At 48.1% G+C, this 24,680-nt stretch overlaps 5 protein-coding genes and 2 non-coding genes across 9 annotated transcripts; 5 read left to right on the plus strand and 2 right to left on the minus strand.

Annotated features, from left to right (window-relative positions):
* Positions 1–2,498: 2,498 nt before the first annotated feature.
* cd248a (CD248 molecule, endosialin a) lies at positions 2,499–5,782 on the plus strand. The gene has a single exon (XM_061669366.1). The coding sequence runs from the start codon at positions 2,646–2,648 to the stop codon at positions 4,890–4,892; it is 2,247 nt and encodes a 748-aa protein (XP_061525350.1). The 5' UTR covers positions 2,499–2,645; the 3' UTR covers positions 4,893–5,782.
* Positions 5,783–6,881: 1,099 nt separating this feature from the next.
* On the minus strand, positions 6,882–7,982 carry sstr1b (somatostatin receptor 1b). Its single transcript, XM_061669376.1, has one exon. It carries the CDS (start codon positions 7,980–7,982, stop codon positions 6,882–6,884), a length of 1,101 nt encoding a protein of 366 aa, XP_061525360.1.
* A 1,970-nt stretch (positions 7,983–9,952) lies between these two features.
* znf16l (zinc finger protein 16 like) lies at positions 9,953–11,980 on the minus strand. The gene is made up of 3 exons (XM_061669367.1): positions 11,193–11,980; positions 10,942–11,091; positions 9,953–10,863 (listed from the first exon to the last, which is right to left on the minus strand). Exons 1-3 carry the CDS (start codon positions 11,896–11,898, stop codon positions 10,232–10,234), a joined length of 1,488 nt encoding a protein of 495 aa, XP_061525351.1. The 5' UTR covers positions 11,899–11,980; the 3' UTR covers positions 9,953–10,231.
* Positions 11,981–12,088: 108 nt separating this feature from the next.
* cited1 (Cbp/p300-interacting transactivator, with Glu/Asp-rich carboxy-terminal domain, 1) lies at positions 12,089–19,951 on the plus strand. Of its 3 annotated transcripts, none has more exons than XM_061669384.1 (4): positions 12,089–12,498; positions 14,092–15,410; positions 16,151–16,263; positions 17,770–19,951. In XM_061669384.1, the coding sequence occupies exons 3-4, from the start codon at positions 16,258–16,260 to the stop codon at positions 18,283–18,285; spliced, it is 522 nt and encodes a 173-aa protein (XP_061525368.1). In that variant the 5' UTR covers positions 12,089–12,498; positions 14,092–15,410; positions 16,151–16,257; the 3' UTR covers positions 18,286–19,951. The 3 variants fall into 3 exon arrangements, with proteins under 3 accessions (XP_061525368.1, XP_061525370.1, XP_061525369.1); XM_061669385.1 differs by lacking the exon at positions 12,089–12,498 and adding an exon at positions 13,893–13,956; XM_061669386.1 differs by lacking the exon at positions 16,151–16,263.
* A 758-nt stretch (positions 19,952–20,709) lies between these two features.
* rps4x (ribosomal protein S4 X-linked) lies at positions 20,710–24,359 on the plus strand. The gene is made up of 7 exons (XM_061669378.1): positions 20,710–20,754; positions 21,734–21,811; positions 21,885–22,065; positions 22,704–22,801; positions 22,859–23,030; positions 23,101–23,258; positions 24,206–24,359. The coding sequence occupies exons 1-7, from the start codon at positions 20,752–20,754 to the stop codon at positions 24,305–24,307; spliced, it is 792 nt and encodes a 263-aa protein (XP_061525362.1). The 5' UTR covers positions 20,710–20,751; the 3' UTR covers positions 24,308–24,359.
* On the plus strand, positions 22,528–22,592 carry LOC133398131 (small nucleolar RNA SNORD61). Its single transcript, XR_009767755.1, has one exon. It is a non-coding gene; the product is annotated as a small nucleolar RNA SNORD61 (small nucleolar RNA).
* On the plus strand, positions 23,303–23,372 carry LOC133398132 (small nucleolar RNA SNORD61). Its single transcript, XR_009767756.1, has one exon. It is a non-coding gene; the product is annotated as a small nucleolar RNA SNORD61 (small nucleolar RNA).
* Positions 24,360–24,680: the final 321 nt, after the last annotated feature.

Below are 24,680 nucleotides of genomic sequence, written 5' to 3' on the forward strand. Positions count from 1 at the left end.
ACAGTACATTAGTGCACACAGTATACAGATGTCAAGACATTCCCAAGATGATCAAGAAAGAGCTAAGGCATCTATTGATTATTCGAGTATTGGTACCTTCTGGTGGGAGATTAGCGTTAATCATATAAAGAGGAATTTCCTGGCAAGCCAGAACGGGTAGACTGGGGGACGAATCAACAACAACCGGAAGACTGGTGAACTCAGGGCAAGTACTCCGCCGACACTCAAAGTGCTCCAATCGCAGACGAGAAGCATCATGTGGGCAGAGAGTTGGGATCTGAGGACATCCACGTGTGTGACTCACTCAGAGAGTGTAAGACTCATGAGAAATGTTCCAGACTTTCTCATGGGAACGCCCACCATTTAAGTGTGATGGTTGAACAAGAAAACCCGTTTCAGGCTTCTTTGCCGATCGTTGAGCCGATGCACACCCTGAGCAGTGCAAGCTGCAAGCCAAGCATTCGGTTGCGCAATGTTTCGCTCTCTGACAGTCTGCATCAAACGTGATTTATGTCTGGATCTCTAATTACGCAGCCCTGCGAGAAATGGGCTTTTGAATTAGAAGCGAGTCTATTTACTACTCCGCATTTGTGTTGAAAGCTTGAGGCCGACCGATCTCTAATCACGTGTTTCTGGCATCTCGTCTTCCAAGTGGCGGTCTTCCAATCGCCCGTCTGCCGTCGTCGCCTGACTGTAACGCTCCGCGGCCGACGACGCGACCAAGTCTTCGTACATCTGCGCTGCCCTGAGAGTACGAAAATAAGATGGCAGTGGATGAGAACAGCCGTTAGCCTCGCTAGCGTCAGCTATTCCGAACCCCGCTCGTCATAAAATATTCATACCAAAGACCTCATCGATTGACTTCGACTCAACTTTCGTCGCATATGGACGACTCCCGTTCAACCCCTGCTCACTTCCATCCATCCGTCCATTTTCTCTACCGCTTTATCCTCACTCGGGTTGCGGGCGTGCTGGAGCCTATCCCAGCTGTCTTTGGGCGAGAGGCAGGGTACACCCTGAACTGGTCGCCAGCCAATCACAGGGCACATAGAAAAAAACAACCATTCGCACCTGCGCGCAATCTAGAGTCTGAAATCAATCTACCACGCATGTTTTTGGGATGTGGGAGGAAACCGGAGTGCCCGGAGAAAACCCACGCAGGCACGGGGAGAACATGCAAACTCCTCCGCCCAGGCGAGGCCGGGGATCGAACCCCGGTCCTCAGAACTGTGAGGCAGACGTGCGAACCAGTCGCCCGCCGTTCCGCCCCTGCCGAGTTGTCGAACCTTATCTCAAACATTGTGTCGGGTTTCTGTTGAATATTTATCGGAGGCAAGTCCTAAACTACCGGCTGCTTTCCCTGCCAACCAGCCAAATGTTATTAGCTGAAGAGACATGCGTTGTGTTGTTGGCGCGTGCCTGTGTATGAATGGTAGCTCTTGTCTAGCACAGATAAACAAATAATAGAACCTACCTACTGCTGGTCTCGTGGTTGGCTGTTGATGATCCGAAAAACAGCCAAACCACTTGATGTGAATGATATTCTTTGAGCTTCTATTTAAAAAAAAAAAAAAAAAAAAAAAGATCAGATGAAAGTAATTAAGACTTTTTTTGTATTTAATACTCTGCTCACTTGTCTTTGCTCACTATGCACATACACATACACTGTACATGCAGTGTATCTGTGGTAACCTTCGGAGCTGGACTCCAACTAGCACAGTGAGTTCACTTTTTTAAACTCCCAAGCAGCGCAATTATTTATTCTGCAGACTCACCGGACTAAAACTGCTGTCCCCTGTACCCCCATTCCTCAATCCACTTTCACACAGAATTTCTGCCCTACACCCCCACCCTACCCCTTCCTCCACACGAGTCTCCATTTCAGTACTGAGTGGTTGTTTTCATAGCAAAACCAGAGGCCCTCTTTCTCCACGCTGCCGACCTTGACAACTTTCCCTACTTCCCCATCACTATCGAGGAGATTTATTAGCTGGAGTTGTTGTTCGTGAACCTTTTTCTTTTTCTGCAGGAAATGCTATCTTCTTCCTGGCCGGGTCTGTGCGTGTGTGTGTGTGTGTGTGTGTTTTGGACGAGGAAAGCAGATGTGTGCGATCAGGAAGATGACCTCCATCCTCTGGTCCGTTCCTTTTAAAGATGCAGAACGGTGTCTCGCCAATGGCTTGCGGATTGAAGATAAATTGCTTTGTAAAAAAACATCTACGGAGATAATTCATTGTACGATAGCATCTTTGTTGAAGTTGACGATGCCAAGAATACTCCTGTAACTCCATTGTGTGTGAGGTGCAAATGGCAGCGTATCAAACTACATCCATGATCAAGATTTATGTAAACCATATGACATACTCCTTCACTTCACCCCCCCCCCCCCCCCACCCATTCTGACATACATCACCACCAGAGCCCCACCCCCTCCTCCCACATCTTCCAAAAACACTTTTCTTTCCTCCTCTCCTCTTCTCTCCAACCTCCCTCCCTCCCTTCCTGAGCTCTGCATGTGCTCGACTGCAGTGAGTTCAGATGTGTTCCAGCAGGGTAGCGTGAAGAGCGTTTCCCAAAAGAAAAAGTTCAAATGAAGAAAGAAAAGTTGAGCTAGGCTCGAATAGGCGGCTGGAAAAGGAAAAAGAATGGGCTCCCTGCCGAGCGGTTCTGCGTCTCCCCTCTTGCCCGCCCTGCTGGCCTTCTTTTTCTGGGGCTTCTCTTGCGTCTTGACCGAGGATTTGAGGGAGCGAGACTCGCTGTGCAATGCGGACGGCTGCTTGGTGGTTTACTTCCAGCGAAAGACCTTCTTGGACTCATGGAGGGCCTGCAAGGAGAAAGGTGGCAACCTGGCCACCCTAAAGCGCGAGGTGGACGCCGCCGCCGTCCGCGCTCTCTTCGCCACCGTGGACTTGCGGCACTCACGCACCAAGGTCCAAGTATGGATCGGCCTGCAGCGGCAACCTCGCCAGTGCACCGCCACGCGACCTCTTCGCGGTTTCTCGTGGACGACGGGTGACCAGGACACAGAATACACCAACTGGCAGAGAGAGTACTCGCACACCATGTGCTCGGTGCCCCGCTGCGTGGTTATGGGGTACAACACTCAGGAGCCAAGTGAGAACTTTAAATGGCTGGATGGGTCCTGTTCTGTGCCTGTGGATGGTTATCTGTGCCATTATGCTTACAAAGGAATGTGTCCTGCATTGTGGAGTGAGGGCTCGGGCAACGCCTTCTATGCCACGCCTTTTGACCTTCTAAGCACCCTTCTGACCCACATCCCCTTGGGCTCTGTGGCGACTGTGCCCTGCGAGACAGAACAGCAGTCGGTACTGTGTCTGGTGAGGGAAGACGGTACAGTGGGGTGGTCCAGAGATGCCCCTCTCTGTTCTGACCCTCCGGCGTCGCAGGACTGGTGCCAGCAGAATAACGGCGGCTGCGAGCATTTCTGCAAGCAAGCCGGCGCACACTCCTACTGCGAGTGCGCAGAGGGCTATCAGTTAGGAGATGACGGCCAGAGCTGCCTACTCTCCGACGCTTGTCAAGAAGCCAACTGCCAGTTTGAGTGCGTGCCTCTTTCGGAGGGGTACCGCTGCGCCTGTCCCGACGGCTACATGCTGGCTCCAGATGAACACGGCTGTCTGGACGTGGACGAATGCCTCCAGAGTCCCTGCGAGCATCGTTGCGTCAACTCTCCCGGGACCTTTGAATGTCGCTGTCACGAGGGTTTCCACCTCGACGACGATGGCGTCTGCGAGGACCTCGACGAGTGCCTCAGCGATCCATGCGAGCATGCCTGCGAGAACACCGACGGCTCCTTCATTTGCCACTGCCGTTTGGGGTTCTCACCACAGCCCGAGGACCCCAGTCGGTGCCAAGACACAGACGAGTGCCAGATAGCGGGAACCTGCGAGCAAATGTGCGTCAACTATGAGGGTGGCTTCGAGTGCTATTGTGAGGAAGGGTACCAACTCGTCTTGTCTCATTCGTTTTTATGTCAGAAGGTAGGTGACCAAGCCGTCGCCGCCCCACCCTATCCTTGGCTCACACCCCAGCCTGGACCTGTATGGGATCCTGTGGACTATGAGTGGCCCCCACCCCACGGCCAAACCGATTGGGACCCGGAGGGGGAGCAGTCGCTCGACTGGTTGACGGACCCTCCTAAAGTTTGGGGTTCTGATGTGATTTGGGTGACTAGCGCACCACAGGAGGACATTTTTCAGCCGCCACCAGAGACTGCGACACAGGAGGAAGCTACAGATGGCCATGCTGACCTTTTGTCAACCGCCATCACCACCACATCTGCACCCACACCATCTACTATCGCCACCACCACTCTGGGCTTTTATGAAGATGAGGCAGAGGAAGAAGAGCAGGAGACCACTCCTTTCCCCTTTTCTTCTACCTCTACAATCTCAGAGGGAGCTTGGAATTGGTGGGCGGGATTCCCAACTGTGATCCAGAACCAAGGAAATCCAGAGGATAAAGTCACAGCGTCTGACATGCTTACTGATTCCAGCTACCACAATAGATCCCAGGAAGAAAAACAATCCCGGGAGGAAGAAAAGCAGGGGGAGGACGTGGACGACGTGGCGACCACCCACAAAGCTGCGCCCGCTCGGGTCACTTCCTCTCAGCCGCCCACGGTCACGAACTCCGATGCCGTCCAGGAGGGCAGGGAGCCGGATCAGAGTAGGACCTGGCTGCTCGTGGGCCTCTTGGTACCCATCTGCATCTTTGTTGTGTTAATGGTGGTCCTGGGTATCGTCTACTGTACCCGCTGTGCTGTGCGGCCTCGGAGCAAGACCGGCGCCGACTGCTACCACTGGATCTCCGGTGCTCATGACAAACAGGGGGCTCCTGGCCCTTCAGTGGGGGTCAAGAACCATGTTTAAATCGAGAGCACCCCAAATGGCCTCACATAAACACATTCAGATGTGAAAAGGCATCCTGATTGGAACAAGTTGACTATTGGTGGAAGCCTTTTGGCAGTGTTGAATATGCGCTTTAATATAGGAAGTGAGAGACACTGAAAACGTTTTTTTTCTTTGTGGTGTTGCTTTTCTTGTAGGGTGCATACACCGACCACTTGATTTGTTTCCCCACTTCACAACTGAAGACAAGTGTCAGCCGCGTTCATTATCGATGATTTTGAGGTACGGTTTGCTCACAAGTGCACTAAACGGGGAATCGTGCACATTGTCATTTTTCTGTCAGCGCTATTGTTCGAGGCCGAAAGTTCCATTGTCAATTCTCGAGTCTTGCCGTGGATCATTTTCTTCCTCGACACAATTGGCCGTGAAAGCCCTGCGAAATGCAAAGGAACGTACACAATGTTGACTTTACGAGCAATTTTTCTTCCCTTTGTGGTTAGCCTTAAAAAAAAAAAAAAAAAAAAAAAAAAAGTTTGGCGTGCAGATGTGTGAAGGGTTGAATGTTGGAAGGGTGGCGCTTCATTTTTTTTTTTAACCTTGACTTTGGCCGTCGGTCACACCGTCACCCTAATTCGTCAGAACCCGCCCCTCCTCTCCACCTCACCTCCCCGAGCCTGAAATGTTTTCCAGCCATGTTGAATCACATGCAGCTGTTTGAGAATGAAGACAACCGCAAGTGCTCTTCGAACACTTCGAACAAATGCGCACGTTACAAACAAACGCATTGAAATTTGCATACGATTTGGCCGGGAGTGGTTTCACTTATTCACGTTGACCAATAACATGTTGATCTCTGTTGTATTCCTTGACTGTGAATGGAAAAATAATAAAAATGTCGTTTTGATATCATTTGTAAGACCATAAAAACTATGGCTGTGCGTGAACGTTTGTTATCGGCATTAAACAAATCCAACATCTAAAGCGCTCAGTAAAAGAGGATGGCGGATGACCGATTAATGTATGACATTATTGTTGGTGACGACATTACTGCTGCAAATTCCACAAATGCCTTTAGCCTGTTGCGGGGTTGCCGTTAGTTTTCCATTCTGTTGATGAAAAACAGAGTCCCGCTTTCGGACAGTGACGTGTTGCAGGCGGAACCGGCTGGCTCTGGTCTCGCTTCATCGTGTGATCTTTGCACTTTGAAAACGATGGACATCCTGAATGGACACTGCGCAAGCGGAATTCACGAGGCAAATGCAACGGCTCCGTTTTGACTGTTACAAAACTATGAATAGAACAATGTTGTTGTTGTCGCCCGTCTGAATAACGTGCGATTCCCGACAGTGCGTCGGATGAGCGCCGATAGAAAACACATGCGAGCCGTTTATGTCCGTGACCGTTTCTCCAGGGGAGGGTTGGATAGAAAGGAGCGAGGACCCCCTCGCTCCATCAAGTCTATCTAATGTCTGTCTTCCTCGTGAGAAGTGACGAAGCATTTCAAAACAAAAGGTAACCCTAATAGTTGAGGTTCGCAAAACCGACGTGACTAATTCATTTGGACCCGGACGCTTTTTTGTTTTTGTGTGTGTTATTCCTTTGCCCCAAAAAAAAAAAAAGAGAGGGGGGGTGGGGGTTTAGAGCTTTGTCATTTTATTTGCAATATAAGCAGCGAGAACAAGTCCAGAAACATTTTGTATGAATTGACATCTACTGTACATACAGGCAAACAAATGGAAACAATGTATGTAGCCTACTGTACTGTACATACAAACGATCATGATGAACTACATACAACTGAACAGCAATATACTGGATATCTACTTTATGTACAAACAAACACATGGAAACAAGTAAAACAAAAGACTTAAGTTGGGACACTGGGACGTCAAGGTACCACTGTGTTTCCATCGCAGTGAAAAGACACAACCAGTTTTGGATCTAGAGAACACAACGCAACATCCACGATCACTCTGAATAATCTTTTACGTTTTCTTTTGGGAAAGTTGTTCACACAGCGGTGGTGCGCGACGTACACGTTCCGTTGCGAAACACCGCATCAGAGGCAGTGAAGTCCTTGGGGAAATCCAGCTGGGGGCATGTGGCTTGTCCCTTGACGGCAACGGCACAGTAATCCACCTGCTCGGCATCCGTGCCGGACTCCAGCCAGCGGAAACACACGATGCGCTGGAAGGAGCGGCGGAAGTGATCCGACACGAAGCCGTAGAGGATGGGGTTGGCGCCGCTGTTTGCGTAGCTGAGGATGACGAAAAGCTGGGTGACCACGGGGTCCGGCGGCCCGTGGAAGACGCTGACCAGCTGGACGACGTAGAAGGGCATCCAACAGAGGACGAACACGGCCACCACCAGCAGCACCATGCGGGTGATCTTCTTCTCAGAGCTCCGCCGTTGAAGCCAGCCGGCTCTCAGGCCCACCGCTCGCATCCTGGCCACCATGAGGCAGTAGCACAAACATATGGCCCCCACGGGGAGGAGAAATCCCAAAAGAAAGGTATAGACCACAAAGGCTTCGGACCAGGACGCCTCCGGCCACAGGAAGTTGCAGTCCACGGCGCCGTCCTCGGCCGGGACGGTGTCCGCAAAGATGATGATGGGCAGGATGACCACCAGCGACAGCCCCCAGATGCAAACGTTGACCATTTTGGCCACGGTGGGTCTGCGGTAGCGGGCGGCCTTGATGGGGTGCACCACGGCCACGTAGCGGTCCACGCTCAACACGGTGAGACAGAAGATGGACGTGAACATGTTGATGCCATCGACGCTCAGCACCAGCCTGCACATGAGCGAGCCGAAGGGCCAGCGACGCACGGCGGCCGACGTGGCGAAAAAGGGGACGCTCAGCATGAACAGTTCGTCGGCGATGGCCAAGTTGAGGATGTAAATGTTGGTGGCCGTCTTCATTTTGGCATACTTGAGAATGACGTAAATGACCATGCCGTTCCCCGTCAGGCCCACGCAGCACACAATGGCGTAGATGGACGGGATGATGATTTGACTGGCATCGGGATCCGGGTAGTACTCCTCGTAGCCCGTACTTGCGTTCGATGCCAGGCCCGTTGGCTCAGCCTCAAAGCTCTCATTCAAATCCATGATCGCTACGCCAGCTGCTTGATCTGGAGCGTTGCGGCAGCTCGACTGCTGTTGTCGCTCTTGTTTGGCTCCCGTGCGTGTTCCTGTATAGACAATAAAATGAAAGTTATTCATCCCACTCATAAAGCAGGCCTTTTTCTTGTCTTCTGCTGGTGTTGTCCTTCGACAACTTTTAGAGTCGCTAGCTTCTACTCGGCACTCTCCTGCAAATCTTGAGTTAGCTCCAAGCCGACCTTCAGGTTGCTCGAACGGCCACAATCACGCTTTTGAAGTTGCATTAACGGCCCTCACTGGATGGAGTATGAAAGGGAGGATTACTGAGAGAGAGAGAATGCTCCCTGCTTTAGCACTGGCCTCCATTATCCTTTTCTACCGAATTAGCAGCAAGGACCGCACATCCATTAGCTGAATGGATGAAAGCACAGACACCTCGAGTCATTGGTGCAATAATGGAGGTGTAGAGTCCTGTTCTTTTCAATGCATCCTCAATTCAATTCGGAGGATTGACGTTGGATTAACCCTTTCACGGCAGCCCCTCTCGTGCAAATAACTGGAGGGTACAGTGCATCTGCACCTTTTGACAAGTGCAATCGTACACACACTGTTCAGCTCCTGCACCAATCATGGTTGTGTCTATTTGGAGTAAGAAGAAAGTACAAAGTCTCCAGTACATATTCAGTGCAATCAGTTCTTCACCTTGCGTCAATTGTTCCAAACATGCCTCGAACGTGACGTAACCGGCGGGATGACGCCAGGTCACGGTTGAGCTTGTGAGTCTCTTGCGGGGGCGACGTCATTGCCTGCCCAATTCGAGTTAATCCACCAATCAACCTACATTCCTTACCGACCTTTCAACCCACCCTGTCCTGGTAAGGTGAAGACCTTACCTGTCCTACCCGGTCTGTCACGGTCTACCCGCTTGTCCTCCCCGACCTGTCCTGTCCCACCTGTCCTACTCTACCCCCGCCGACCACCTCGCACGGCAATCTGTATGAATGCACGCAACGGTTTTTCCGGTACCTTTCGGAATCGGCGCGTCTTTCAATGAATTTGCAACCATCGCTGTCTGCTATTTCCTCACCTCCCAGCTCGTCTGGTCGCGGCGACGGTTTCACCGGCCCACGCGTCGCATCCTGCGCCGGTCCGGTACGTCCTCGGAGTATGTCAGCATCCGACTGCTGTGTGAGCCGCTTCATGCTGCCTCTCCTCTCCTCTCTCTCGCTCTCCCTCTCTCATTATTTAGCATGCTGTCTCAGTCTCACATCCTTCTCGCCGTCTATTCGCCAAGCTCCACATAGTTCAAGCCGCATCTTCACGTCCGCCTGCTGCATGAAAGTGTGCGTCTGTAGCTGATGGCCTTACACACAAACTGTGAAAGAGGATAAGAGAGCTTTCATTTACATGAGCTCATTTATATGAAATAAATCGCACAGACATAATAAATGTTGTCCTGTTGTTCAAAGCCAGTTTCAATTACATTTGAGCACGGGAGCTGTTTGGAGTAGAGATTTGTCATCCACCCTTTAGGTACATGAGAGCAGTACTGCACAGTATCCGACAGGAAAGCACGCCTCAGGTGGTTGTCAGGAAGGAGATCGCTGACTCGCTTTAGAGCACAAGATCTTGCTCAAACTGGTGGACTTGGGGAAGTCGGGCAAAGAAGATTGCCGCGAGGGTGCAGTGCCTCCTACAGTTAGCAGTTAGGACAACAGCTATTTGATTGGAGGCGGCGAACTCATTGTCATTGCGGGCCGCGTCGTCGTCGTCGTCGTGCCGTGACGACTGCGAATCGTACGAATGTATAATCACCGTATCGTCTCGCGGATGCACAATTGGATTGTTAACAACAAAAGAGAAGATTGTGAAAAATGTGTCATCTCTGTAAGGAGTGCATACAAAAATGAATACACTCAGAAACATTGACTGGTTGATAGGTTTTTATTTAAAAAAAAAAAAAAAAAAAGGGATTGTCAGTGGTTAGCATTGACGTCAATTGTTTTGAAACACAAAGTTGGCAAGACATGGCGTGTAACAGTACACGATGCAGGTTAAACACGACTACATTTGTGCACAAAGCGTGAAAACGTCCAAAACTCGAGCGTCTCATTCGATCGTTCCCTGTGTTTTGCGTGACATCATCAGAAAAGCACGAGCAGACCGCGAGGATGGCGCCAAGTCCATCAGGTGTCCCGCGGAGTTCATCGCGGGCGGTATTGACCGAAGGCCACGCGATCTTCTGCGTCATCCGGTCACTGCGCGGGCGTGCACCGGTGACTCTTGTAGGTACCCAGGTGGCGAAAGCTGCGCCCGCACTGTTGGCAGCAGTACGGCGTGGCGCCGCTGTGGATCCTCTGGTGGGTGTACAGGTTGCCCAGCTCTTTAAAGCGTCGGCCACACTGCGGGCACGCGTACGGGCTCTCGCCGGTGTGCACCCGCTGATGTCTCTTGAGGCCGGAGAGGACGGAGAAGCCTTTGCCGCACTGGAGGCAGGGGAAGGGGCTCTGGGCGCCGCTGTGCACCAGCCTGTGGCTCTTGAGGCGGGCGGCGTGGCGGAAGCGCTCCCCGCAGTCCGGGCACACGAAGGGCTTCTCCCCGGTGTGGATGCGCTGGTGCTGCCGCAGGTTGCCCAGGTAGTTAAAATGGCGACCGCAGTCCCCGCACTCGTACCTGCCCTTGAGCTGGACCTCCTTTTTGGCAGGTCCCCCTTCCCCGCCGTCCGCCGCCTGTCCTTTATCCCCCGCGGTGGCCGGCGGGGCCTGGAGATCTTGGGTGCCGGCCGTGTCGGGGTGTATGAGTTTAACGTGTTCCTCCAGGAACGCCGAGTCGGGACAAAAGGTTCCGCACAAAGAGCAGATGAAGGTCTGGTTGGGGAACTGCTGGCCTGGAAACGCAAACATTTCGATCGGATACTTGGATTCTCCTCCTCTCTGCGATGTGCAAAACTCGAGCCGTCACCCACCTGCCTCGGGATGCGGGTGTGCGCCTCCCTCCCCGGGCGAAGCGGGCACCGCGGAGAAATCGGCGGGCTGGACGTGCGGGAAGCGGGCCGGCGTCTGTTCCGAAGCGCTTTCCTCCTCCTCCTCGTTCTCACACTCGGGCTGCTTCCCAACTAAAAAAAGCAAAGTGTAGCCAAAATCCGCAAGTCGGGTTTATAGAATAGTATTCTGTAAGTGAAGTGGACTTTGATCATTTGAGGTGAATGCGCGTTACCCTTCAGGTCTGACGAGTACTCCATGGGTGCCATCCACTCGTAGTCGTACAAGCGTCTGCTGCTGGAGGGCAGCATGTTGAAGATGTCATCGCCGTGCCCAGCAGGCCCAGAGGCGCCCATCCCGCCGTCCGGCCACAGGTGGAGGGGATGCGGATCCTCCTCCTGGCTGCCCTGCTCGGCACCTCCCTCCATCTCCGTGGCCCCTCTCGAGTTCTTGTCTTTCATCAAATAGTCGCAAATGGCGTCGATGTTCTCTTTCTTCACCCCGGGCAGGAGGGACTTTTTCTCTCTCTTAGGATCTACGCTGAGCATCTTGGAGCTCCTGAAGGCGGCGGCGGCGGCGGCGTCGGAAGCCTCCGCAGCATCAGGACCAGCCACTTTGGCATCCCTGTGGACGTCGCTTAGCTGGGCTTTCAGCAGCGCGATCTCGTCGCTTTTGTCCCTCAGCTCCATCTTGAGCGCTCGTATCCTGAGGCCGAGCAAGTGTCGTATCTCGGCCATGGCGGCGTCCAGCGCGGCGCTGATGTTCCTGCCCAGGTGTTCGCTGACCGAGCTCACCGAGCACAGAAGCTCCTCGTCGGGCTCCAGGTTGAGGAAATCGCCGTCGGCGCGGCACGTCGACCCGAGAGGCTCCATGAACGCGCCCCCTTGTCGTTCGGGGGACAGATGAGTGCCCGAAAAAGTCGGATTTCTCTTGCGGCTCATTGGATGATTTGATGAAGAGCAGCGGACTTGAAGCTAGCCGGTCAGCTAAGCTAATGTTTTGCTGATTTCGATTTTCCGTGGTGGCTCGTGAAGCAAGCGCAGATAATTAAACCGGATACGAGGTGGATTTCCTTTCAAAACAAAAGCCGCATGTTGGGAAGCGCTTGGCAGTGGGCTCCGAATTAAAGCGGAAACTACATTTATTTTGAAAGCGAGATATGGAGCTCCTCAACGTGCCTTGTGAGCCGCAAAAAAGTTGTGACGTTTACAGGACAACAAACGGTCACATTTTAGCTTTTATATTTTGATTACATCGTTGATAAAGATGCCGGGTTGATACACATATTTGAATCCTTCAATGCACCTGAAAATACCGGACAATTATAATAATGGCATGAAAGCGCAATGGCTGCAGTTGTTGCATATTCGTAGTTATGCCTGATCAAAGAAGAAGAAGAAGAAGAAAGGTCAACCTGTTCCTTATACCCGTACGTCCCACTCGGGCGGGGTAAAGTCTCGCGCAGACGTTGGCGTCCTTCCGGGCAATGTGGGATTTAAAAACAAGCATCACTCCCAGGATGAGAAGCTCAACACTTTCCGGTATGCTTGATTTGTGTTTTCTTGAAAGTTACAAAAATATTTGTAAGTATTTTAATTTTTGGGTGAAAAAAACAAAACAAAATTGCCACAGAACATTTTGTAGTCAAAGAAAAACAATAAAGGGAAAAATCACTTAAAAATAACTTAAGATTTCTCAGGAAAATATTTCAATGATGTTAATGACCAGCTACATGAAACAAGGTGATATAAATAGATTTGAAAAGCAAATGTAACGTTAAAGAATCCGTTTTTGAAAACTATGTAAAAAGGAATGTGTAAAATCTTGTTTTTCTAAATTGTACCACACACATAAAATTTCGTTTTTGCCTTCTGCATGCATTCTTTTAAAAAATAAATTAAAAAAAACAGTCAACTGTAACAAGCATGCTGCACTCTAGCGGCCAAAATAATCCAAATAATTCCGTGCGTGTGAGTGAGTGTGTGCGTGCGCCCTCTGTGCCAGACTCCTCCAGCCAGATGATGGCGGCTAATTATTGGACACAATGAAGCCATTTTACTTTGAATACAAACTGGCCTCTTTTTCCTTTCGCTCTTCCCACATTCTTTGTGTCTCGTCGCTCATTCTTTCTTCTGCGCACTTCACTCCTCTCACTCCTCGTTTTGGACGATTTCAGCTCATAGAATTAGACTTTATTTGCACACAAGAATAGTAACATGACAAAAAAAAAAACGTATGTATGTCACTGTGTGAAAACTTTGTTTTTTATTTATTTATAAATGTTTTTTTTTTTTTTATTATTTTTATTTTTATTTTTACTCACCCGGGCAGGAAAGGGAGGACACAGGAAGCAGGGAAGCATCCCACCGCTTTCCTTCCCACTTCCTCCTTTCCTGTCTGCAGTCTCTTCCTGTTTCTAACTTGGGGAGTCACACCCCCAAAAGGGTGAAAAGGCGCCTTCATTTGTGACAGTCAACCAAAAGAGCCATGTCGTATCACCAATAAAGTACTTATAATACAGTATACATTGTGTTTTACAAAAATGCGTAACGACATGCAGGTACATGTGAATGAAAAAGCGGAGCGTGAGGAGTCTCTGTCACAAAAATGTGCGAGTACAGTCAACTTATCGTCCATTTCCTGTTTTTGTATTATTTTTAATATCGGTACAGCGGGCACTGCAATCCGCTTCTTCCTCAACAATCACGGCACGTTGTTTGTGGACCTCGCGCGATGGTCAATCGCCTGATTGACGGCGGCGACTAAACCCCCCCTCCCCCCACCCACCCCCGCGATTGTCCAGTTTAATTGCGTACAGCCGCGTCGCTCGGTGTGCGGCGGTCCTTACTGCGAGCTTCTACAAGTATTTTGGTTGCGACGCACAGACACAAACGCAGTACCCAGGACAATGTTGACAGCTCCACAATCGCCAGAAAACAGGACATCCTCCTCGGCTGCAGCAGAGGAATTACTCAGCCACTGCGTGCATGCGTGACTAGGTGCGTGCGTGTATTCGCCCGTCCTTGTCCGCCATGTTTGTGTTTTGTAGTGTTGTTTACATGTGCACTTTTTCTCTCTCTCTCTCTCTCTCTCTCTCTCTCTCTCTCTCAATCGCTCTCCTTTTTTTTTTTCAGGCAATCTGAAGAATGTGGTTTAGGAGCCGTCCACGCGCGCCAATGAAGACAATACGGGTGGCAGGCCTTCAGCACTAGTTTTGGCTCAATGCAACTCCTCAGCTCACTTCAACATAGTTCATTGGCACCACGATTTGGTACAAAGTCGCAGGAACAGTGTCAGTGAGTAACAGAGGATTTGGTCCCCTAAAAAAAGCCACAAAAAAAACTTCTGATTGGCGCATTTGCGAATGTGAGCTGAAGTGCCAGAATGAGGCAGCCATTTTCCAATTACACAGGAGCATACAACAAAATAAATAGTGTTATTTCTGAGATACGTACAAATTTGTGAGTGTCAGAACTATTGCACGTCTTTATCGTTATTGTGATTGTAGAAAGACAAGAGTCAAACAGGTTTAATGAGTTGTTATTTATGCAATTGTATCCGTAGAATTTGCAGGGCAACACGTGTCACTTGTGCGACTCACAGGATTTTCATGTCTTTACCGTTACAAAAAGAAGCGTGTTTCAATGAATGCATATTTACCGGTAGGTTTTAGCTCGGCTCATGTTTGTGAATTACGAAAGAGTTGACCTCACAACTTTCAACTACCTAAATGATAAAAAAAACAACAACAAAAAAACTGTTGCCGTTGCTGATCTTGCGCAGTGATTGGTTGCACCCTTTTTATGCGCGGAACCGGCTGGGCCGGGCGACGGCAATCGACAGCGGAGCCGAGCCGGACTGAACTCTCGAGCGTTTGCGATCTCTGGCAGGAGATGCAAATGAAAGTCGTTCGACAGTTTTGTTTTCCAACGAGATTTATGCAAATGAGACGCTGCTTTGAATCCGCTTTGACTGTCCGGCCGATTATTTGTTGCGACTTTTCTATCGAAATGTCAGGACATTTAAAGAACCCGAACCCAACTTTTGCAAATCGTTGACTCTCAAGTCAATCTCATGACATAACATGCACTCCCCTCTCTCTCGGTTTCCCTCTGGGCAAGCGACAAAGACAAAAAAGATTTCAGGATGCACATCTCCTGATCCCACAGGTGGATCCGGCTCCTTGTTTTTCCATTACACACATGCTAACTCCCTTTCTGAGCTGGTGAGAGAGAGGAGAGGAGAGGAGAGGAGAGGAGAGGAGAGGAGGAGGAGGCACCACCAATGCATTTCTATTGAGCTCTGCACTGTGGAGTTGACAGTGTGTGAGTGTGTTGCCATCGAGAGGGAAACAAAAGTCACCGTTGTGTGTTTTGTCTCCGCATCAGTCCGTCCCTGCCGCTCACCTTCAAATGTCATCTTTCCCTGAGACTTTGCCGGGCATCTGTCGCAGGTGAGTAACTTCTTGTTGTGTTACAACTTACTGACTGACTGACAATGCATCAGTGGGAGTTTGTGCGCTAAATCTGCACACGCCGTTTCCACTGGCTCCTCCAGACGGTGTTGACATAACACTTGAAACGAGGTCAAGTATTCGCTGGCGGCACCTTGTGTCACATCACGTCATGCCCTAGAATTGGTTATGCTTATTATCGTCTTACTAATAAAATGTCTGGTTCTTTGGAAAGTACTATATTTGTACACGTTCTGACTTTAGGACAACTGTGCCCTCAGAGTCCAATAATCAGTTGTTCATTCTTGCAGATCACTGCCTCGGTGCAGTTCTGTTGTATTTAACTTCCCAAAGGTCAGTACATTTGATCTTCAAGCATTGTTTATTGTCGAATGTTTATTGAGGAACAATTACAAGTGAATCATCTCCCGGCGCTGATCATTCAAATACGATCATCGACCGTTGGGATTGGGGGGGGCACAGAAAGTGGTGGAAGAAACCGGAAAGAAACATTGTCTCCCTCGGCGGCGTCTCCCACTGTCCTTCCTCTCAAACTTGAGAGAGGAACAATGATCCTGACGTCAGTTCACAAAACAATCGCTTTGGCTGTCACTCCACGCCGCCGGCGTAGATAGCTGAACGCAGATCCGTCATTTGTTAAAAACGCTCTTTTTTTTTTTTTTTTTTTGCCGCTTTGATTGATTTAAATTGTTTTCTACTTCATATTTGTATTTCCGCAGTGGAACCTGTTGCTGTGGCGGGGGCTAAAACGAGAACGAGTTGCGCAAACGTCACCTGCGAGCACACCGAGCCAAAGTCAGCTGGCTGCGGCTCACCTGCGACACTAATGACGGCAAGCGTTATAGAAAATGGATATTTGTAGTTGTCTTCTTCATTTTTGTGGTGTGTGTGTGTGTGTGTGCGCGTGCACGCGCGGTCTGGCGCAGCCTGGCCCTGACACTAATCAGTTGATGAATACACACGCCGACCGAGCTGCCACCGACAGCTGTTTGGTGTCATTGTGTGTGTTAACTCTATCAGTCGAGTGCAGCTGCGTGCCTGCCTTTTTTTAATTACGTGCTCCACGTACAACAGTGAGGGAGGCGAGGGAGAAAAAGTAAGAAGCCCCCCTGGGGGCCTATTACTTTTTTCCATAACATACTCAAAGCGTGTCTGCGTAGATTGTCAGTCAACCGGATCATAGTAAACCGTAGTAAACATTGCCAGCCCTCCCAACATGGATATTTGACTTCTAAAGCCGTCAATGGCAGTGAATGTGTTTTAAGTTCAGAGTGAGAGTTACTTTTGTCATCTCTGGTATTTCTCCCGGTCAGTCAACCGGATCATAGTAAACCGTAGTAATCATTGCCAGCCCTCCCAACATGGATATTTGACTTCTAAAGCCGTCAATGGCAGTGAATGTGTTTTAAGTTCAGAGTGAGAGTTACTTTTGTCATCTCTGGTATTTCTCCCGCCCTGTGACCCAATCAAACATTCTGTTGTTCACACACACACACACACACACACACTCACTAAGGCCGACAAACATTCCCTTAGCCTGCTCGTACCCGAGGGCTTTTCAAGCTTCATTTAACGCTCAATAGATCATGAGGAAAAGCAGAGTTCAAGTAAAGCCGAACATAACACACACAAACGCGCACTGGAGTCTGGAGCGAGTCATGTGGTCTCGTGCGTTTTTCCCAGGCGGCTGTGACTTGGGATTCCTCGCCGGTTTGCCGGGGTCACGAGATGCACACAGACGACGGGAAGGCCTCAAACGAGTGCTGGAATATTTGTCATGAATTAATAATTGTTCCTTTGACTCGTTGCCAGTCATCGGGCTCTCACGTGCTGCTCACCAGAAGAAGCCGGGCGCTTTCGGAACTCTACTAGCCACTTAAAAAAAAAAAGCAAATCTTACCTCGTGAATGTGTCCTATTTCTCGTTTTAAAAAAAAAAACATCTAAGTGTACTTGTTTCAATACAATTTTGACTGATTTCAAAATTTTCAACCAGACAAAAGAACTTGTTTTAAGAGTCAATTCATACTAGTTCCATCTGCATTTTTTTTTCACTTCAAAGAAGACATCACTCAGTGAAAGTAGAACTATAAATAAGATCAATTTACTCGTTAAGATTTTGTATTTTCTTGTGCACTGGCTGGGACCAGGAGTTAATTGGACAAATAAAAAAAAGATATTAAAATCCTGGAAGCCAAAGATGTTTTTTTTTTTACAGATACACCGAGTACTTTTTTTTCTAAACCAAGTCGATTCACTTTCCATTGTTTCCTTGGCACCAAGATGCCACCAGATGACTTTTCGGAATAAAAATGAATACTATGTTATTGTTTTGTCAGGTGATGACCTCACTGCTGTTCCGTGGTGCTGCGATGAAGGACCTCTCCTCTTCCTCCTCTCCTCTCAACTCCCAGCTCCACTACCCTGCCTCCAAGACCTTGACGGGGCCCTTCTCCCCGTCCCCCGGCGCCGTCCCTTCGGCCCCCAAGCTGCAGCCTTTCTGCCTCCAGACGGGGCCGCACCTCATCGCCAGCATGCAGCTGCAGAAGCTCAACTCTCACTACCAGAACCTGGTGGGGTCCTCGGTGGGACACCTGACGCCCGGTGCCGTTCAAAGGGGATTTAGGGCCGGAAACCAGATCCCGGGGCCCCCCGGAGGGGGGACGGGTGCGGGTGTCGGGGCAGGGACGCAGAGCGCCGGCCCGAGCGGAGTCTCGGACTTTGACCTCGTAGACGAGGAGGTCCTCACGTCGCTGGTGGTGGAGCTCGGACTGGACCGAGCAAATGACTTGCCTGAACTTTGGCTGGGCCAAAACGAGTTTGACTTCATGTCAGATGTGCCGGCTGGCTGCTAAGCGAGAACCCTACAAGAACAACGGCTGAGAACATTAGCTTAATTTTGACACCATTCAGACCTCGGTGAAAAAGGACTGTGTCTTCTCAATGTTTGTAAAAAAAAAAGTAGCTAGTGCTAAAGGAACAAACTAGAATCCAAACCTCTGTCGTCAGTTTAGTGGATCACGTTCTTACAGTTATGTAGAAAATGGTCACTGGGGTTGTTTTTGAGTAATTTAGCTGTGCATAATCGTTAACCTGCTTAAGAGACTACAGCATGCTATCCATTTCCTTCTCAAAAAAATTTTACATCTGTGCCATTAACCCTAGCAACAGAAAAGTCAACTAATTAGCTTGTCCTAGTCATGCTAACGTCTCAATTTCTACCACGTCTTATCTTTTTTTCTTTTTTTAAATAAACTTAAACGATTTCCTTTCCAAACACTTCACGCAACATCATCCTCCCGACTGACACTTGGCACAATCAACTTAGAAGGGCAAAAACCTCATTCAAGCCATTTTCTGGTTTCTCAATGGCCCCGTCTACTTCTCAAATCACAAGTAAGGTTTTGTTTACGAGTGGTGTCATGGTGAAATGTTCTGTACTCAAACTTGTGCCTTTTTCCTGATCAAAATCATCTGTCCCACTGGATGAGTGTGACTGTAATATTCGGAAGGAAAGGAACCATGAAGGAGATGAAACAAGGAGCCTTTGCTGTCTCCTGTTTCTTCCACGGTGGAGCCTTGATGAGAACAAGCTGATGGACGGATGCACAAAGACACACCTGTTGCTCCTTTTCGCCGTCCGGGAACATGAAAGTGGGACGCCGGACTTTATGATGAGCAACAGTACGCTTGCTCTTTTCTCAATGGACAATATTCCACTGTGCTCTCACGAGGGGGGAAAAAAGCCTCCTCTTTCTCTCTCTCTCTCTCGCTGGCTCTCTCTGTGGCCTCACAAGGAAGTAATTGTCTGACAAGTGCTTATCTCTTGGCACTCCCCTTTCTTTTCATTTTGGAATCAAGCTGCAGCAGAACACTAAACAGTGGCTGATGTCGGTCTGGGCTGGAAGGACAACGAGGGCCTGTGTCGGACCGCGTGATGCGTCGTTCATTGTTCTGTTGTCATTAAGGTGACAAAGAGATGCTAATTATCGTGGTTGCTTCCATCTGTTTTTTTGTTTCGTTTTGCATTGCTGCCTTCGTCCCAGCTGAGCCAGTGTTATTTTTGCTTCACACGCGCCAACTAAATCTTCAAATTGTCCCTCTCAGAGGTCTACCTGCTGGAGATTTTTTGGGGCGAATTTCTGTCAAGTTTTTATTTTATCTCTATTCCAATGTGTACTTTTCATGTCAAGAGGATTTGGGTTTTGACATGAAAAGCCATAAACGAAGCGTGTACACTATCAATTAACACAGTAGCACCATGCCTTTTGTTCTGCCACGTCTGCTAATCAATCACTTGTTTAGATTCTTTGGACGTACAGTATGTGCAAGCTTACTAGAACAGCTGAACTTTATTTAGGGTTCATCAGAGACACTTTAAATGGTGGCAGGTGTGTACTGACGCCAACTTAGCATGAGTTTGCATGTGATTGATTTAATTCTAAACACAGCCACTTCCATTCTCAAAAAGATTTAATTTCTTTTTCAAATGAGTTCTACAGTTAAACATTAATGGGGGGGGGGGGGAGGGGGGGTAAACTTAAAATGATTCATTGTCATCAAAAACCAGGCATTTGAACAACGGTGTGTCGACTTTTAATATCCACTCGACCTCAAACTTGATTGTCATTTTTGTCCTCTCTAACAATATCATTTAGTGATTATTTCAGACACTTTTGCTCACCCTCTGTTCTTTTGTTTATTTGAAATGATTGAGGTTCTCATGAAAAACAATTCTTGTATTTTTGTCCAGACATAAATAAAATGATGATAGAACAACTTTGAAACAGTTCTTACACTGTATCAACATGTATATAGTATTGTTTCTTTCAGACACACAGATACGACCAATAAAAGTCAAGTGCTTAAAATGTCATCCAAATGTGGAAAAAAATGCTACATTTGATGTTCAGCTGACTATTTCCAAATGCGAAGAGATACTGCCATCTAGTGTTTTTTTCCCTCTATAATTAATTTATGGAATACTATAAATATATATAATAGTCGTAAACGAAAACATCTAGTCCTAACCCTTTACTCTCTGAATAGTTTTTAACTTATATTTTATAATGTCATAGACCGCACAATATTTTCAGATGTATACATGTATCTAAATAATAAGTTCGTACTGTATACATTTGTGAAATATTATAAATCCAAATAGATACATCATTATATAGCATACATCTTTTTTTGTGTGCTACATGAATTGTATTAAATGCTTTTCTACTTTAAGTATTTTTGTACCTCCCAGTGTTCCGTACGCGGCCTTATGATTCCACACCGGAAGTGACGAAGTCCTTTCTCCTTCAGACTTCAACATGGTGAGCACTATTCAATGGCCGTTCTTCTCTCAAATCATCCTGAAACATCACCTTTTCGCGTTGTATTCCCCGAAACATAAATAGACGAGTTTAAAATACGACGTCTTATAATGTTTCTAAAGTCTATATTTCCGTCCAAAGACGCGACTGTCGTAGCGGATTTTGAGCTTTTGCTCGACGGTGTCTTTTTTTTTTTTTTTTTTACCCCGTAGCGTTAGCCTCGCCTCTGCTATCCCTCTACGATAATGGATTCACGCAACCGCGTTATAAATGTGGCGTACGTGTACGTGTAGCTGCCAACTATGTTGGTGTGAAGTGGTAAATTCTCCATTCGTGTTCATCCGTTTGCCGGTCCAGGCCACGGCCGGGATTGCTAACTGCTCTTGCTAGTCAGTAACGCTTAACCGGGCTCGGCGAGTGGAGCCACGCGTCCTTATATTCACGTAAAAAATGTACGCTTGAAATTTTGTAGCGTGTTTTTAGCCATCTTAAGCTGCTTGACAGTAACTCTTGCGCTTAAACAAAATCTATATGAGTGTGTGCGTGTTTGTTGTACATACTGATTGTCCAAATATGCTAATGTTCCATTCTCTCAACTCTGTAATGTCAAAATTTTTCCCACTGATCCCCTTGCTAATAATTCCGGAGCATAATACTACACTGGAATCATCATTTATTTAATTTCTGTCCAAGAAAAAGCCTGTTTGTAATGTTTGATGATGTCACATTTATCTTGTTTACTTTGTGGAGACTAATGGAACAGTGAAGAGCCCTGTGTGGATGAATAAAGTAACTAAAATGATGTCGTGGTGAACAATTTATTTATTTATTTTAACAGTTCAAACAGGTCGGTTATGTATGGTAAGGTCATGAGGCGAAGTTTGAAGACTGTTCGGAACTAGATAGTTCAGACAAAAAGTGATGGAGGGCTTGTTTGCTCTGCTTTTTCTTTACCGCCCTTCCGATTTCTGTCCTCCAGGCCAGAGGACCGAAGAAGCACCTGAAGCGCGTCGCGACGCCGAAGCACTGGATGCTGGACAAGCTCACTGGAGTGTTTGTAAGTAGCCTTTCCTCTCACGTTCGAGTCTCCATTTTGGTATGGGATCCCGAAAACGTGCGCTTTCTCTCAGGCTCCTCGTCCTTCCACCGGCCCCCACAAGCTGAGGGAGTGCTTGCCCCTCATCATTTTCCTGAGGAACCGTCTGAAGTACGCCCTGACCGGGGATGAGGTGAAGAAAATCTGCATGCAGAGGTTCATCAAGGTTGACGGCAAGGTCCGCACTGATATCACCTATCCTTCGGGATTCATGGGTGAGTCTGTCCATTTGCTGTGGAGTTCAAATAAAAAATAAAAAAAATTAAAAACATTTATGCAGGGCTGTCAAAAAGCAATGAGCCCAATTTAACTTAACCGACTAAAAAAAAAATTTAAAAGTCAGAAATGTTCACGGTTTGCAGTTTAAACACTTGTTTGAATTATTTTTTTTCCCCCCGTTTTAAACCTTTCCTCGTCCTGTCAGCCATTTTGGAAATGGCATTGTTTGATGCCTGTCAGAGGGAGAGATCTGTGATTGAATTTCTTGCTTTGGAAGGGGAACCCCCAATAAACATTTTCAAAAGGTTTGCAAAATGTGTACGGAGAAGCTGCAATAGGCTACAGCCCTCACCAAAACTTGTGTTCAGTGTAACGCCACAGAATGAAATATTTGTCATTGGCAAGGTGAGATGGTGACGGCACAAATGACAGCGGCCGTCAAAATGTTCACATGTGGAGCAATGATGACGTTGTGCTTTTGACAGCAATGAAAAAAGACAGTCCTCTAAGAAGTTCTGAGCTCCGCAGTTACAGTGAACCCCTGTTTATGGCTTTACTGTTGTGTTAATAATGTTCCTCAAGTTACTCTTGGTTGTGTTCAATCAAAATGTCGGGTTTGTTTATTTCAACGCAGATGTGATCAGCATCGAGAAGACTGGCGAGTACTTCCGTCTGATCTACGACGTGAAGGGACGCTTCACCGTGCACCGCATCACCGCCGAGGAGGCCAAGGTAAGAAGCCGGCTCGCCGTCTCGACCGCCTTGTGACGCTGCGCTGTCGCTCCGCAGTACAAACTGTGCAAAGTGAAGAAGATTCTGGTAGGCACCAAGGGGATCCCCCACCTGGTGACCCACGACGCCCGCACCATCCGCTACCCTGACCCCCTCATCAAGGCCAACGACACTGTGCGCATTGACCTGGCATCCGGCAAGATCACCGAATTCATCAAGTTTGAAACCGGTAGGTTCCGGAGCTCGCGGCCCAGAACCAATAGGACTGTCTGCTTAATGAGCTCCGCCCCGTCCCGCAGGTAACCTCTGCATGGTGACAGGAGGCGCTAACTTGGGCAGAATCGGAATCATCACCAACAGGGAGCGCCACCCCGGCTCCTTCGACGTGGTGCACGTCAAGGACAGCACTGGGAACAGTTTTGCCACCAGGCTGTCCAACATTTTTGTCATTGGCAAGGTGAGATGATGATGCCCCAAACACCGTTAACTGTTAAACTTGGAGCAACGATGACTTTGTGATTTTGACAGCCATGAAAAAACACGACTGAATCCTCTAAGAAGTTCTGAGCTCCTCAATCGCAGCGAACCCCCGTTTATCGCAGTCAATACGTTTCACACCCACCTGCTAATGGTGAAAAGCTGCCATATAGAGAGCATATATGAAACCATTTTTATGAACAGGTTTAACACTGGTTTTATCAGATTTAAACTTAATAATTAAGAAATGCTAAACATTTTCCTGAGCACCTTTTCTCCCTCTCACTTTGACAGTTTTCAAAATAAGAGACAAAGTGCTTGCTTCAAGCTTTTTTGGACTCAGTTGAAGTTTACTGTAAAAAAAAAAAAAAAAATAATCACAAAATTGAAGATAAATATTGCCCAGTTAAACACGGAAATGTTAAAGCATACTATCATTTTGTAAAGACACTCGCTTAATGCTAACATACAATGTGAAAATGCCACAGACGGGCTAACTGAAATTAGCGTACATGTTCAGGTAATTATAAAGATCCAAAAAGCTGCTACTTAAACACACGATCAGCACATGCAAAGTATCAGCAATACTCGCAGGCATATTCGTGACTCTGGGAATGGCGGGCATTACTGGATGATTGTAGGGGACCTTCTCTGCTTCCATCCTCTTATTAATTGCGGTCCATCTATATCCAGTCGAGTTCAGTTCTGCCTGGCATGTCGTGACTCATTTGTGATACAACACTTGAAGTCGCACAACTTGAAATTTAAGAAGCCATAAAACTACCGGTTCAAACTCAGCGATGTTGCGGGGTCGCAGAAACTAAACTGCCACATTGCTGTGGCACTGCTGTTCACGGTAAATGATGAGTTCTGACGCGAGGGCACGGATTTCATTTCAATCATGAAAATAATATCCCTTGTCTCCAGGGCAACAAGCCCTGGGTGTCCATGCCCAGTGGGAAGGGAATCCGACTGACCATCGCCGAGGAGAGGGACAAGAGGCTGGCCGCCAAGCAAAGCAGCAGTTAAAATGTTCAACACCATCCCCTGGTTTTCAAAATAAAAAATGTTATTTACAAAACATGCATGGTTTCTCCTTTTTTTCTTTTAAAATGCCCCATCTCATGCATCTTTTCTCCGTCAACCCATCCTCCAAATGTCCTCATCCTCACACGCTCTCTCTCTCTCTCTCTCTCTCTCTCTCTCTCTCTCTCTCTCTCTCTCTCCCTCGCTGTGTTCCAAACCAGCGCTGCTCCATATGTTTACTGCGGCGCTCCAGCCCCAGAAATCTGGCACGCGCTCCGTCCTGTGTCTCCGTCTGTCGTGACTTCCCTTCGTAGCCACTCCTCTCCCAACAGGATGTACAATACCGTGCCCGTTTTTTGGGTACCAAATGTTTCAT

Source organism: Phycodurus eques, chromosome 23 (genome assembly GCF_024500275.1).
Source record: "Phycodurus eques isolate BA_2022a chromosome 23, UOR_Pequ_1.1, whole genome shotgun sequence".
Lineage (NCBI taxonomy): Eukaryota > Metazoa > Chordata > Actinopteri > Syngnathiformes > Syngnathidae > Phycodurus > Phycodurus eques.

What these genes read in the sequence shown, in the direction of transcription:
- cd248a (XM_061669366.1), top strand. Translation starts at nt 2,646, where the DNA reads ATGGGCTCCCTGCCGAGCGGTTCTGCGTCTCCCCTCTTGCCCGCCCTG.
- sstr1b (XM_061669376.1), bottom strand. Translation starts at nt 7,982, where the DNA reads ATGGATTTGAATGAGAGCTTTGAGGCTGAGCCAACGGGCCTGGCATCG.
- znf16l (XM_061669367.1), bottom strand. Translation starts at nt 11,898, where the DNA reads ATGAGCCGCAAGAGAAATCCGACTTTTTCGGGCACTCATCTGTCCCCC. An exon ending in GTACTCGTCAGACCTGAAGG is followed by an intron (nt 11,092 to 11,192) that starts GTAACGCGCATT and finishes TGCTTTTTTTAG; the next exon opens with TTGGGAAGCAGCCCGAGTGT. An exon ending in ACACCCGCATCCCGAGGCAG is followed by an intron (nt 10,864 to 10,941) that starts GTGGGTGACGGC and finishes TTGCGTTTCCAG; the next exon opens with GCCAGCAGTTCCCCAACCAG.
- rps4x (XM_061669378.1), top strand. An exon ending in ACAAGCTCACTGGAGTGTTT is followed by an intron (nt 21,812 to 21,884) that starts GTAAGTAGCCTT and finishes GCTTTCTCTCAG; the next exon opens with GCTCCTCGTCCTTCCACCGG. An exon ending in ATTCATCAAGTTTGAAACCG is followed by an intron (nt 23,031 to 23,100) that starts GTAGGTTCCGGA and finishes CCCGTCCCGCAG; the next exon opens with GTAACCTCTGCATGGTGACA.